The sequence below is a fragment of the Arvicanthis niloticus genome, chromosome 20 (genome assembly GCF_011762505.2).
Source record: "Arvicanthis niloticus isolate mArvNil1 chromosome 20, mArvNil1.pat.X, whole genome shotgun sequence".
Classification (NCBI taxonomy): domain Eukaryota; kingdom Metazoa; phylum Chordata; class Mammalia; order Rodentia; family Muridae; genus Arvicanthis; species Arvicanthis niloticus.
In genome coordinates this window covers 8,859,573-8,875,012 of record NC_047677.1, presented here as the reverse complement: position 1 = coordinate 8,875,012, position 15,440 = coordinate 8,859,573, and the positions used below count along the sequence as shown (strand labels likewise).

The 15,440-nt window shown below is 41.0% G+C and overlaps 1 protein-coding gene across 5 annotated transcripts in view; it reads right to left on the bottom strand.

Annotated features, from left to right (window-relative positions):
• The window catches only part of Grik2 (glutamate ionotropic receptor kainate type subunit 2), a 630,456-nt gene extending 615,091 nt beyond the window's left edge, over positions 1 to 15,365 (bottom strand). For 3 of the 5 annotated variants that reach the window (XM_076917171.1, XM_076917172.1, XM_076917173.1), the window contains exons 1-2: positions 15,214 to 15,348; positions 9,689 to 10,089 (exon numbers count right to left, since the gene is read on the bottom strand). In XM_076917171.1, coding sequence (XP_076773286.1) covers positions 9,689 to 9,803 — 115 coding nt within the window. In that variant the 5' untranslated portion in view covers positions 9,804 to 10,089; positions 15,214 to 15,348. Of the gene's footprint in view, positions 1 to 9,688; positions 10,090 to 14,347; positions 14,427 to 15,213 lie in introns of those variants that run through there. The other 2 variants (XM_034524652.2, XM_076917170.1) reach the window with 2 other exon arrangements.
• Between the last annotated feature and the right edge of the window lie 75 nt (positions 15,366 to 15,440).

Here is a 15,440-nt window from a genome sequence, read left to right as displayed (position 1 = left end):
TTTCCTGCATAATTTTGCTCAGGAAGAATCTTCATGATGGGTTATTTTCTGTGCCAATTTGATTGGAGCATGTGGTACCCAGACATTTGGCTAAACATTCTGGAAGTGACTATGACGATGTCTCTTGGTGAGGTTCACTTTTTAATAATAGGGACTAATATAATCTGCAATCTCAAATGAAGAGCATTTTTTTCAGTACTGGAGTTTAAATCCCTTGAGTACACTAGGTAAGCACTCTACCACTGACACATACCCCAGTCACCTAGTTTGTTAAAGACTTCAGAGATAAAATACAAGAATGGGTCCTTGCATTTATTTCAGCAAGTCCTTCATCTTTTGCTAGGAACATGATGAAAAAAAAAAAAAAAGACATACCACTTTGCATCTTGCTGCCTCAGTTTTAATGGCTTTACAGGACCCACACAAGTGTTCAAACCAGGTAACCCAGATACTAACACTCCACCCAATCAGGGGCGTATTCATGTCACCATAGAGCCTGTGTATTTTCTGTCATGAAGCTTTCTTTATAATTCATACCTAACTTCTTTTTCTCATTGTAATTCTTCCTAATTTGTGTGTGTGTGTGTGTGTGTGTGTGTGTGTGTGTGTGTGTGTGTTTGGCTCCAAGAAAAGTCTCAACTACTATAAAATTTCAAAAGCAAAATAACTTCCATCTAAGAAGACTCTGATATACTTACCACGTTAATCGCATGCAATATGTGTATACCTTTTCTCTTTCATTTTACAGCAACAAATCAGTCTTCAAATCCTAGTTCTCAATTACCTGACCCTGTTTGTAGAATGAATAGATGTGACAAAAGCTTTAAGCACTGGGAAAAGGAAGGCAAACACCGGTATGAAAAGAGCTACAAAATTAATAACCTGTAAGAATGTTCTGTGAAAGAAACGATGGAGAAAAAAGAGAACACATATGTCTAGGGAGCTAATGCAATCTATTCTTTTCCCTCAAAGTGACGCAAAGCAGAGGGAGGCAGAGATTACACTGAGAGAATGACATAATTCAGGGAAAAACATCACTATCCCAGCCTAAAATCTGATAGACCACGAGCTGGCTGCTTAGATGTCCCAGTGGATTCATCTCTAAACTTAGAACACTAGTCTTGGATGTTATGTCCACTTGGTTCATATAATTGAGGGTCCTACAGTTTTCATTTATCTTGAAAGTTCCCATTTCATTTCTTTATTCTAAGAAAGAAAGGGCTCCAACACATGAGGAGCTGATACATTGTTCATACAAATGAAGATGATTTAGTAAGCAAAAAGAAAGATCAAAAAAGGCAACATCCCAGGAACTAAAAGTCGATGAATATGCTGGAACTTCAAAGGTGGAAGTTTTCTTTACTCTCTGCTTTGTTTATTTTACAACTTATAACATGCAATATCCCCAGAGCATAGGAGATAGATGAGCTAGTGTTGGAAATAGAAACTAGAGGCAATACCTTCCAAATGCTTGCCTAATTCAATGAAGGGAAGTTAAGTGATTTAACTGACTCCTTGGCCCTGAGGAGAACCTGAACCAGGCTCTCTTGGATCCGCATGCCCTGGGTTCTGCCAGCACCAACAGTGGCTTTTTTGGAAAGCCACTTCCTGAATGAGGAGGTGAAGCTCATCAAGAAGATGGGCAACTTCCTGACCAACCTTCACAGGCTGGCAGGGCCACAACCAGCGCAGACTGGCACTGACGTGCCCCAGGCAATCTGGGTGAGTATCTCTTTGAGCAGCTCACTCTAACGCATGACCAGGAGGCCTTTGTGCCTCCAAAGGAACTCTGTCCTCTGCTCTGTACTAGCCAGCCTCAGGATTTCCACCTGAATGAACCTCTCAAGCTACTACACAGCTTTGTAATTGCCCTAGAGCCTCTCCTAAGTCTTGGACCAAGTAAAAATAAAGTTTTTTGAAACAGCAAAAAAATAATAATAATAAAAGAGGTTAAAAAACATAAAATATTTTTGTTTGTTTTTCATGATTGGTAAAAATATATCAGTATAACATCATTAATATTGCATTTAAAATAATCACATATGCTCAAAGATTTCCACTAAAAATTTTTTCTAAAAGATAAATTTGCAAAACACTGAGGTATGTGGCAGTTAATCCAGATATCATGTCATTTAGCTTCTGTCCTTTCTCAGCCACCAATTCATATCAGTGCTAAACACTCAGCACTCCCCCTAGTCACCCAGAATCCTTTGTGTCTGAGCATCTCTGTCACATACTGAACCAATAAATCTAATAAACTCATCCTAACTACACAGTATGTTCCAGAATATGCTTATCTTAAAACAAGGCCATGGGAGACAGCAAACACTTAGTCAAAAAGAATAACTGATCAAATTACATGTAGGGAAGATGTCTGAAAGACAAAACCTTTTCAGACAGTTTTTCAGATTTTCACACATGGCCCCACTGGCTAGTAAACTGGCTCTCTTCAAAATAGAGAAGAGACGGTTCAGTTTTAATTGGGAGAATAAGTGGTTTAAATTGATAATAAAAATAACGCAAGAACAAAATTTTATTTGAACACCACAATCACTGAACAAAACCTTAAATGCTCAAATACAAAACTAAACTAAAATTAAAATAATAAAATCCTGCAGGAAGGCTTTGTGAGTCTTTTCTAAACACTTACTAACATTACCAAGGTTGATTTTTATCAGATTAGCTAATTGTTTGGTGTAATAGCTGTGAGCCAAAGGGCAAATAAGCTTCTCTGTCTATATATCAGTGAGAAGACCAGGCCAGCCTTAGGAAGTCTGAATAATGAATAAGAGGTAGGCTGGGGAACAGAATGGAAGCTGGTGACTTTGGGGACCCATCCTACCTGTTAATGGTTTTGTTTGGTCTAATTCATATTTTCAAGACCATTTCCAAGACTGTGTACAATTAAAATGTTGGATACTTACAAATTGCAGTTTTGGTTTCTACATTTCTCTGGATATATCCAAGGAATTGGCAACCTCCAGTAGGCAATTCCAGGTCACATGAGACCAGGGGAAGAAATAAGCTCACAAGAGGCTAACAGACAGAATCTTGATTTTTGTCTTGGGACTGACCACACCTGAGAATTCCTAGTGCAAACAAGACACTGTTCTTCTGGGACTGGAGTGGACGAGAAAATATGAAGGCACTAAACTTTAGTAACTAAAGTGTTAAACAGATTACAGATGCTTCCATAAGACAAAAGTCAGTATTTCAAAGAAAGCACAAAAGGGACCAATATCTGTTCCTGTTATTGTCATGAAAGTGCAGAAAGAAAAGTTTCCTGTGCTATCTCTAGCTTCCCTACCACAAGTAAGGTTTGTTTCTAACAAAACAAAACAAACAAACAAACAAAACAAACCCAGACCACATCAAAACTGGCAGAGAAGTCAGGCTCTTTGCTTGCCTCGTTTTATTTTACAGTTACAGCAAAGGAAAGATTTATCCTGGAGACTTACCACTTACGTGCTTTATATACTCACAAAATTCGAAATGCTCTTTGCTTTTGAGATGAGAGAGACCTGTAATTCCATTTATTAAGTCAACTCTTAAAAATATTTCTTTATTGAAACTTGGTCCTAAACCTAGGTTCACAGTACATGATGAAAGTCTAAGGAAGACTTATTTAACCTACATTAAATCTTGATAATGCATTAATGAGTCTTTTAAAGGGATAATTTTAATTCCCCAATCTTCGACCATAAAGACTATATAGTGCTAATCTGCCTTGCCCTTTCAATTAAACTTGTTAAGGGCTTTCTATTTAGTCAGCACCCTGAATGGGCCATTAAAATTCTTGTTCGGTAAGAGTTGTGCTCAGTGCTCTGTTGTTTTAAATTCCATTAAATCCAAATGGTCTTTATCGCCCCATGACCACTGTGACTTCAATCAGCCAATTTAATTACCTTACACAATTGTCAGCAGAAGCAGCAAAGAAAAACAGGAAACCGTGTGACGTTATCAGATGTAAGTCTACCTTTCCCTTGTTTAATCTAGAGTCGTCAATAATGGTCATGTGCACCTACTTCCTCTCTTTCAGGAGGCTTTTGACCTTCCCTTTCCTGCTAAGATTTGGACTTGAAGATTCATTCTGAGCATTCCTAATACTAGGACGAGTGGATTACAAAGTGAAAGCCCTTAGAAAATAAAAGCCCACCACTCAAATGATAAAACATGCAACAATTACTTCCCAACATATGCTACCATGATAGCAAAAAGATCTGAGTACCTCAAGTAGTATAAATGCAGTAGTATGCAAATACATTTGAAAGGCAGTAGTCTAATATTTGACGCTTTGTGTAAAAATGGGTATTAGATTTCTCGAGAAATGTATAGAACTGAGGCTACAGGAACAGAGTAAATCGTAAATACAGCAATTCATTTACCTATATAAATGTGAGATTGGTACCATAAATGAGAAAATCATTTGCTTTATCAGAAATTATAACTTAATAACCTAAAAGATCACATCATCTTATCACAGACAATACTTTACAGAATCTGGGGGATAGCTTTAAGACTCTGGAAACCCTGCGAACTCATTCATCTATAGCAATGGTTCTGAGCCTGTTGGCTGAGACCCCTCTGGCAAACCTCTATCCTTAAAAATATCACAATTCACAATAGTAGCAGAATTACAGTTATGAAGTAGCAATGAAAATAATTTTATGGTTGGGAGTCACCACAACACAAAGGACTGTATTAAAGGGTTGCAGCATTAGAGAGGTTGAGAAGAAGCACCAGTCTACAGTGTTTTTCCCCTTTGTGTGGAAGCAATTGACATTACCTCTCCTAGCAGAATAAATGTTGAAACAGTGTCATTTGAGAATCTGGGGAATGAACACACTTATGCTGATCACCTAAATCACTTAAATTGAACCAAAACGCCAAATTTCTCTGAAGAAATGCCCATTGATATATAAACTTGTTCACTTCTGAACCTTACAAAGCCAGAAAATGCATTGGGTTCCATGTGACTGGGTGGAGAGCTATTTCTAGAGGATGGAAAGATCATTTTTCAAAGTCATTTTCTGAAATGATCTTGCCTCCCTTGATGGATCATACCAAGTTATTCTTTGGGGCTTTAAAACTAAGCTAGAACGGTAGAACAGATCAGAAAAAAAAACGGATCTTTATAAAAAGTCGTGCCTGTTTTGGTGATTCTTGCAAAGATTTCCCTCTCCTGCCATCCAGAGCTCAGATGAGCAAATTTTATCTTATGCAAAGATACTGGCTGCTATCACTCCCATCTCCTCAATCAGTTTTCAAGCTCCCAGACATAAGGCCACTCCTCCTTCCCTCCCACTTTACCTCCCAAAGGAAGAAAAATCTCTTTCAAAGAACTTGTGGAAAGTGGCAGCTTCCCAGCTCTCAGTCACTGAACTCAGTTCCTCGATGGTGAAGTGTATCTGTCACAAAGCATTGTCTCTGCGAGCACATGAGATTTTCCATAAGAACCGGTTTTGTCCCTTCCACGGTGTGGGTTTTATCTAGTGGGCTGCTCCTGACTGAGCTGGCCTCTTGCCTTCTCCCAGGGCTTAGTGCACAAGGTATACAAAGGTGGACCTGTAGCAGACTGAGGTATAATGCCCAGAAAAATCCAGGGCATCTGAGAAGACCTAAACTCTAAAACTTTTGAACAAAAGCACTATGCCAACTGCTTAAGGAAAAATTGAAAGGTCCAAAAAAAAAAAATGTAGTTAAAAAGTGACAAAGCATTTGCTCAGCGCATTGAAAAGGAAGGTCTTAGTGATGCTGCTCGGTTTCAAAGTTTTGGTTGAGTCTGTGCTCCCCATGTCCTAAATTGCAATTGAGATTAAGACGTTGAATAATAATCGGCCCTCAAGATCAGAGAGAGAGAGTAGTCCTTTGGGCCATGGTGCCAACAAAGAGGATGCTCAAACAAGCCACAGCCCAGAGTGCGGGAGGCCAACCAGAGCAGAAATGAAGCCTGTTTGTAGTTTGTACGTTCCTGGGGAGTGGGTACTGGGAACAGAGCAGAGCAGAAGCAACGAAACGTCTTAGGCAGGCAGTGCTGTTGCTCCTGGACCTCATTCCGAGGGCCACTTGGCGAACACCCACTTGGGCATCGCCTTGGACCACTTTCAGATGCAGCTGTATAAGAACAAAGATGTCTCATTTCCATATGGCTGGGCACTGGAGTGTGGCCGCTGGTGCAAGGTCGAGAGAAACGCCTGGGGGGCAGTGGTAGGCTTTGTGCCCAACAGGAGAGATTGCAGATGTCTGACCTGACCTGGGCTGGGGGGTCTGACTTTCTGCAGCACAGTTTACCCCTAGAAAACACGCTTGCCCTCCCCCTCCTCCACCCACTCCGCACCCTCTGAAGAAGCCCAGTTGTTTCTCAGAATCCGAGGTGCTGAAACTGAGACTCAAGACAAAAGACCCTTATACCCAGGCCTCTCAGCCCACTGGCCAGTAGATAACACGTAGCCAACATTTGAGTAGACTTTTTCACTAACCCAGGAGGCTTTACAGCTTTGGGAATGAGCCCGAGGGTCAGCGCTGCATGATTTGCCTAGCAGCTACTTTCAGAGTGAGCAGCCTGCTCAAAGTCTGGCCTGGGGTAGGAACAAGGCGTCTTGCTGCTGCAAAGTTTTCTTGAGTGGCTGAGGCTCAGATTACATCACCATCCCCCATCACCAGCCCCTCCCACACCTCCCCTCCCCAGACCTTTCTAAGCCTCTGTCATTCTGTATTTGGGGGCAGGGAGAAGAAAAGCCACTGGGGGGTGGGGTGGGGTGGGAGGGAAGAAGGGACGAAGAGAGGGAGGGAGGGAGGGAGGGAGGGAGAGAGAGAGAGAGAGAGAGAGAGAGAGAGAGAGAGAGAGAGAGAGAGAGAGAGAGACTGGCCTAGAGAAGGCAGAAGTTAATAGGCAGGGAATGGAAGAAACTCCGGGTCAGAAACACCCTCTCAGGGAAAACCTAGCTTCCCAGAAGGTGAAAAGAAGAGAAAAGGGTCGATCTATTGGCTTCAAGATGAATACCACATAGTTTATATGGGCGAATTTTCATCATTGGTTGAGGAGAAGAGGAGGTGGGATGGCCTCAAGCCAGCTTCATGGTTGCCATAGCACCAGAAGCCTGGCAGCCCCAAGCCTTTCTCTAGGATAGACTGTTGAGCCTCCCTCTGGGCTGCCTCCTGGGAGACACCTGAGGCAAGGCTGTGGCTTTCACCCACATCCAGCTGCCCACCACAGCCCAAGGACAGCTGCTCAACAACAATTCTACACTTTCCTCCCAGGGCAGGAGGGCAGAAATGTCTGAACTTTATAGAGTGAAAGTTTAAAATAAACACTTTCAAGAGGTACTTACAGGCATTTAACTAACCATCCAATCCACTCAGTACATTTTTACCCCGGAAGAAAATAAAACTCCCACCACTGCATCAAAATAGTCTCAACAGGGAAATGTTGAAATTATTACAACTGTTCACAATCACTCCTGGCAAGTCAGGTCAGATTTAAAGAAAAAGGATCTCCAGGTGGAAGATATTTGATGCTAATGTAGAAAACAAAACATCAAGCAAACAAAAACAGATCATCTACAAACTAAAATGTTTGTCTAAGGTGTCAAGGGACTGGTGTGGAGATCTTTGCCTAGTGTCCTGTTTCTTAAGAACAGTCTTAAGAGTTTGTCTAGAAAAATGTGTGTGTGTGTGTGTGTGTGTGTGTGTGTGTGTGTGTGTATGTGTGTGTGTGTGTGCTTGCTTGCGCGCACACGCCCATGTGCGCAAGCACAGCACGTGTTCTTTTGGAAAGCTGCTACACTGTCACAGATGCCAAGATTTTTTTAAATATGAAGATATGAAATGATCAGCAAATGTAACAATCTAATGATTCAGCAATTATTCTGCTTCAAGACCAGAGCAGCAATAATTAAATCTTGAGAGTATTAGTGACAGTTTTCAGGCACCAATTCACCCCCCACCCCCAACATCATGTACATTCTTACTGATGCACAAGAAAAGATATACAAGATCACTATGTACTTTGTATTACTCAAAATAATGTGGGGGGGGGGAGTAATTCCATAGTATGGCACTTCCCGTATTAGTGGCCAAATTGCTGTGACACACATATTGTACATATCTTCACAGGCAGTTCCCAGGAATGTAAGGACTTCTTTAATCCTGTCTAAAGAAGCAAGCAAGCATTCCTGTGGATGCTTGTTGCTAAGAGCAACATGCTTAAATACCGTCTAAAGCCAGAAGAAAGCTAGAATCTAGCTATACTCTATTGTCTCTTGTTATTACCAGTCTTTCTGGCTGTAGGTGACACATAGGGAGGGGATACCTTTTCCAATACTTGTAAAAGCATTCCTATTTTATTCCCACAAAGGTTGGGAGAGACAGTGAATTTTATCACTAAAGAAAGATCACTTGGGAAAAATTAAGTGATGCTGCTAGTGTTACAGAAGGGGCAGGAAATCTCTGCTATACATCAGACGGAATAACTTAATGTGTCTAATTTTATTTCGAAGACACATACTCTGTATTACATGTATTACTCTGTATTACCCTCTCTGGTTTAAATCCCCTTAGAACTGACAGAGGCAACACACACACACACACACACACACACACACACACACACACGTGGGGAGCTGATGCCCTGTTGACTCTTCCCTAATGCCCTTCTTTAGGGAACATCCCCTAATGAGTTCTGCTCCTACTAAAACTCCCAGTTGGTCATTCTGAGCAGCCAAGCATTTCCAACATTTCACTTCCTTCAAACAAACCTCAGAACCAGGGAATACACTGGAACCCCACGTTCAGATTTTTCTTCAAGAGAAAAAGAAGCCCAGATTCTTAGGAAAGCTATAAATCCTTCTCAAATGTGACTATCTGGGGTCTTTTATCCATGTCAGAGTGAAACAAAGATGCACTTAGACCCACACACTCAACACCCCTCCTCCCTCTGCCTCCAGTTACTAGGTTCCTTATTTATTAGGTCCGGACTCTGTGCGGGGGCGGGGCGGGGGGGTGTGTGGAGAGCTGTGAAAGAACTCAGCAAGTTAAAAAACAAAACAAACAAGAAGCCTGTCATGATTGCACTATTTCCCTGCGCGCTGAGTGACATCTTCCCGTTATTAATAAAGCCTGAAATTATACAACAATATTTCTTAAAGCTCTGCATATCAGAAAGACCATCGAGGAGGGAAAAAAAAGATTAAATTGACCAATAAGCTTCTCTTACAAAAGAAACCAAAAGGGCTGGTGCCTTCTGGTTGCAAGGTCCCGGCAGAAGCGGACACATGCAACTCAGGGAAGAGTTACCAGACATTAACTCTTCGGTAGCACAAGCTACAGTTTTGCCAACCCTTGCGCTAGCTTTGGTTCAGACCGCGGCACCCAGACAGGTGGAAGGTTCCCGGGAGACCAAAGCAGCCTAGGCTGGCCGTACCCCCATCACTGCTGTACCCGTGGCGGGCTACGGTGAGGCTATGCATCCGGCTAGTAGTACCACACACTGGAACCTCCTTCACCCTCCCGGGAACCAAAATAAAATGAAGATAAACAGAGAGGATAAATGAAAGTAGGGGGCGGTCTTTAAAACCCAGGAGGGAGCGGGTCTGGAAGCGGAAAGCCCACGCCAGGCAGAACGACCGCCTGTTTACATCCGGCACCTCGGAGCCTACACCAGGCGACGGTGAGATGCGGGGAATCTTACCGAATCTTAACACATGTGTGGTTCCTTGCGAATATCCGATCCACAATAAGCAGAGAAGGACTTTAATGGAGCGACTGAAGACTAGATTACTTAGTACTGGGGAAATAATCTTCATGATGTTTCCGTGCCTGCGCGCGCGGCACCCACTTCCCCGATCTAGCGTTAGGCTCCGGGCTTGGACGAGAAGGAGGATGCGTGGAGTAGTGGCCGCAGACACAATCACGGCATGGTCACAGAAAGAGGAAGGAGTCTCCGCTTCCCAAACCCATTAGCAGTCGCTGCATGTTCTTCACTCACTGCGCCAAGGAGCAAGCTTCCACTGCAAGGGATGGTGGGACATCCATGTTAGTCCGGGAGCATCCGGGAAAAATCCAGCAAGCACAATGTCCAGCCGCGCGAGTCTGGAAGAGCACAAGAAGAGGAAAATCAAAAGGAAATCCAGCCCTGCAAGGACTAGGTGTCGGAAGCCAGACACAGTCCCAACACAAAGGGAGCTTTGCTCGCAAGGGTTTCGCCAGGCCCTTATTCCACTGCACTGCTACACAGCTTCTGACGTTAGGCCAAGATAAAGTGAGAAAAATTGAGATAGCTGCTTCCTGCCACTGAGCTTCCCAATATATATTATGCAACCATTCTGATAGCCCGCCTTGAGTAGCAAAAAAGGAAGATTTTTTTACATGATTCGATAAAAACTGCTTCGATTTTTACTAAGACCTTAGAGAGCGCCTGTTGTATGCAAACATACTTTGTACAATCAGCTGATTAATTTTAATGATTGACTAGCTAAGTCAAAGTCACTTTGTCTAGGAGTTATATTTCAAAAATGAAAATGCTCGAAAACAGAGGACTGTGCTGTCAATCTAACTTGCTGCTAAGCTACAAAAGCCTTTCACTTTTAAATTTTGAATAAAAAAGAATACTCGTAGTGGCATGCAATTGGAGAGCTGAATGTGGTCTTTAAAACTTGAGTGGAATGCCTTGATTACTGAAGAGAAATTTCCTCAGGTGGATTTTTAGGGGGTAATGAGAGAATCATTTCCCCACACTTTTATCTCACCTAACACAATCTTATTATACCAGACAACGGTGTTTAAGCTACATTAGCATATTCCAAAGGCTTTGTGCGCACATTTTCTCCTTTTTAAATTTTACTTTTTCCTTAAAAATGAAATATCAACTCAAAGTTTTGTCTAAAAAAAAATCTCATCATTGGCTAGTTTTTCGATGGAAATTTTAAAATGCATTTCCTCTCTTGACTCACAAGTAGAATTTATACAATTGAAAACAATAGAAATGCACATTTTTAATATGAAAATATTTTGTTGTAATAGGCAAATATTTACGGTTATCCCCAGATCCATTACAACCATTTCCAGCAGTAGGAAGAGATAATGAGGAAAGGAATAACTACACCATTGATGACATTATAACCTTATTAAGAAGTGCAAAGGGCAAATTGTTGAACTTGTGTTTTACTATTAATCTCTGTTCATTATCAACAAATAGGGCATAAGTTAGATCTTATAAAATTTTACAAGTTCATCAAACTGAAGACTATTTAATTTTAAGAGAGTGGTATGAGTATTAAGTTCTTATATTACTATGCTTATATTTTCTCTAAATAGCCAGAAGACACCACAATGTATTCATTTCATCATAGCGAGGTTTTTTACTACATATATACTCTTAACATATTATTAAAAAGTGCTGATTGAAAAAATATACACTTTCAAATGCACTAAGAGACATTGATTTTTTTAAAAGATGAAGGCATAACTGCAGTGTCAAAAATAAGTATCATGAAAAGCTAGTTCTGCAGTCTATCAGGCAATCCCATCAAACAATTCCACTATTTGAACACTTTAAAAGGAACACCTACTGCTGAAACCAAGGGTATCTAGCGACTCCTTCAGTCCATGTTTGAAACATCACTTATAAGACATGTTGAATCCCAACATATTCTGTCTTGTATTTGCTATCTCATTTTCCCCATTCTATTTGTTTATTTTACTTCTTCACTATAGTAGAAATAATAATGACAGCCAGGGGAAAATACATATTCTTGGTTGTTTTCATTTTCCAATATAATTGATATCTACTACCTGTAAATAGCATGTTCTGTTGTAACTGATAAAATTTCTGCAATTTTTTGCAGCATAGCTGGCATTTCATGGAAAGCATACTATACCACAATTTCTTCTTCATGCATTTTTTAACATGATAGTATTTGTCATGTCACTTGTCATCTGCCTACTTACAACTAGAACTGTCAGCTCTTTATGTGGTATCATTGTTGGTTATCTAGTGGGGAAATGAAAGAAAAGCCTTGGGTTCATGAAATTTGTACAAAATAAACTTTAAAAAGATCTAGTATAAATCTTCCTTCCTACTAAGTTATCTCCAAAGAACCAACTTTGCACATGTCTTAAATTGGGGTCATTTATGTCCATTAACTAAGTTCAAAAGCTTTAACTTAACAGATACCAACTCCACCTGTCCAATGGAACTTCTGTGATACCAGGGACAAACCTTTCTTCAGGACCTTGGACAGCACTTTAGACACATTTATTCTAAGTTATTGAAAATAATAAAATGAATGGATAACGTGCCATTTGAAGTGACAGTGTGCATATTTCTATTACAGAGTCAAGTACTTTGAATCATTGCAGAACACATAGTTAAGAGATCAATTTTGTGAAATGTGTTTCGTGTGTCTTTCAATGTGAGTCATGAGTTGCTTAACACATCTGAGACACACTAACAGTGATCTCTTTCCAGTCAGTACTACTACAAAAGCCACTAACATTCACTTGAGACCCTGCAGAATGACTAAAGAACTCATTTTCCCATACAAAAATATCAGCATGAAAAAAATTTTAAGATGCTGAAACATGTTGTCAATATTCAGTGGCACAAAACATTTCTGAAATGTACTATTAGCTATCATTTTTACTCGCCCACCTCCAGATTTCCATCTGTTAAGAGGGAAAACAGAATAATAGCATCCTTTCTATTAAGCTTCACTCTTTAGATCAATAACATCAACTCAGTAAATTTACCTTTCAAATACACACACACACTCATCTAGCATTATAGGAGATTCGTATTTACTATATGGATATTTTGAAGTTATTGCAAGTATCATCAATACTGACACTATCATCATAGTCCTGAGGGTTAATAGTTCTTAATCTATATTTTACTGATCATGTTTAATTATCTTAAACTTGTGTCAGTTCTATATTTGCTTATTATTTAATAAAAATGAAAAATACTTGATTTAGGTTTTCAGTGACCGTAACAATGTGTGCTTTGTCCTATGGATTCATTTGATTTGCAGTTATTTCAACCACATGGCAATCATTATTGCTAAGAACTAAAGCTCCAAGGGTCCCAAGGTCAAAGCAGAGATGAAAAACTGCCAGCACACACATGTATGCTCATACAGAGAAAAGCTATGCCTAGAAGAAAGCCTTAAAAAATCAGAGAAGGATAACAAGAACTACCAAGCCTATGGTAAATAATAAAGGAAGGAAATGTATATTGTGTTCATGCAAAGCTTGTTCCTACTACTACAACAACAGTGAGAAAGACGTTAGCTCCATCTTTCACTGCACTTTCCTATTACCTGACACTAATGACCTCTTCTTCTTGGGCACTATTACTTTAGAAGCAATTTTAGTTTCCTAGTCTCTGGGTGAAAATGAATCTTATTCTAGTTAGCTGCCACCTGCTGGGGCATGAACAAATGTGTAATAATCCTTATAGCAAAACATTTAAAAGACAATTCCTATACTTTGGCTAGAGACAGCAAATGTGTATTCTAGAGCAATCTGAAAAAAAAAAAAAAAAAAAAAAAAAAAAAAAAAAAACAGCTCAAAGGTTCTTCAATGCCATTCATGCAGTGCATTTAAATTTTCTCACACAGTGAGAGGCCTCTGCTGGCCCTCGCACTGCTGTCCTGCTGTTATGGGACATTTGAGAAACCTCCCTGCATAGTAACACCTAAGGCGTTATTCCCGTGCAAGTGGCCCATTGTGTTGAAGCTTAGCTAAAACATACAGCCTACTCAATCATGACATTAAAGGGGAAACAGAATGAGGTCTAAGGCAGAGATCAGTTGAAACCACACTGTTGCATACACATCTATGGTTTCTATGTTATTACTTAGGATTCTAAACACATTACCAACTGTTCTATTAACATTCTGCTATGTTGGTGGCTAATGATTATTTTTAATTTTAATTACTATTTAGATGCTGAAAATGTATCTTAATTAAGAAATTGAACCTAAGAGATTTGTGTCTGTTAAGCTCCTTTAAAAAAATTCAGCATGTGCAATCTTCAGTGGAATTAAATTTAAAAGAAGAAGCATAGGTGTTTTACTATTTAGTCATTTTCTGTCTTATCTTCTCCTGTACATTTCAATTCTTTAACTCCCAAGTTTCTAAGGTCATTGGGAGTTCATAAGCTTACTTGATTATTGCAGGAGTCTATTCTGCAAAGTTATAAAGTAAGGAGGTAAAACGAGATCAAATAAAAATAGAGTTGTACATCTTCCAGCAACTAAGCTGCAGACTTATTTAAATGAATTAATCATATTCTTGTGAGATGAGAAAAAAATCAATCTATAAGGTAATTTTGATGAGAGATACTTACAGTCTGAAGATGAAGAAATGATAAAGGGTGATCTGTTCCTTTCGTTACCAGAGGGTAGTTTCTAATATCCTCTAACCCCCAAATCTAAGATCTCTCTCTCTCTCTCTCTCTCTCTCTCTCTCTCTCTCTCTCTCTCTCTCTCTCTCTCTCTCTCTCTCTCTGTCTCTCTCTCTCTCTCTCTCTCCTGCTGCTACTGCTACACACACACACACACACACACACACACACACACACACACACCTTTCTATCCCCCTGAAGATAAAAATACGAGGAAATGCGGTTGGTTAAAAGTTCTGATTCTTTATGATCCACCTCGGTGATGCAGTTAGTCCTTACCCCTGTGGGATGCCCTGAGAGGTTTGTTTGGTTTTATTTTTTTTTTCCCCCAGAAGCTTTTAATACTGTCCTCAGGTAAAATAATCTCAACTTTCTCAGCTCAGAGTTATGGATCAGGGCGATAGTGGGACTGGTGGACGAAAAAGGGATGAGGAGTTGTTATGATACAAAGATACACAGCTTTTCTGCGTCTCTTCGCCTTGAGCGTGACTCCCGGTAGCTGAGAAGACATCTGACAGATCCACTTATTCAAATATTTTACGTGGAGAACACCAGCGCTCCAGGAGCCAAATGAGCCACTTGCATCCTTGCCGGGGAACTGGCTGCAGCAAGTGGGACAAAGCCCTCCAAGCAACTGCATCCAGCAGGTGCCTGGAGCGCATTGACTGAGCCCGGCTGCCGGCTGCCGTTCGCCTCTTCCTTTCCTTTCCCCCGGCCAGCGCTCCTCGCCAGTCCGCAGTGTCTCCGGACCCACAGCGAACGCCTTGGGATCGAGCTCCAGGGAGGGTCCACTGCTGGCGAGTGCTTACCTGCGGCTACGGTGAAGAGGGAGAGTGAGGACTGGGGTAATCCTCTCGGAGCCGCGGCGGGAGGAGGTTCAGCCGTAAGTCCCTGGCTCCCAACCTCGGCTACGCAGCCGCCAGCGAGAGCGCAAGTGACGGCGGCGGAGACCAAGACCGCGGAGCCGCAGCGGTGGCGCTGGAGACAGACACGCCTCCTGGCGGGGGTTCCTCGCCTCTTGCTTTAAAGGCGCAGT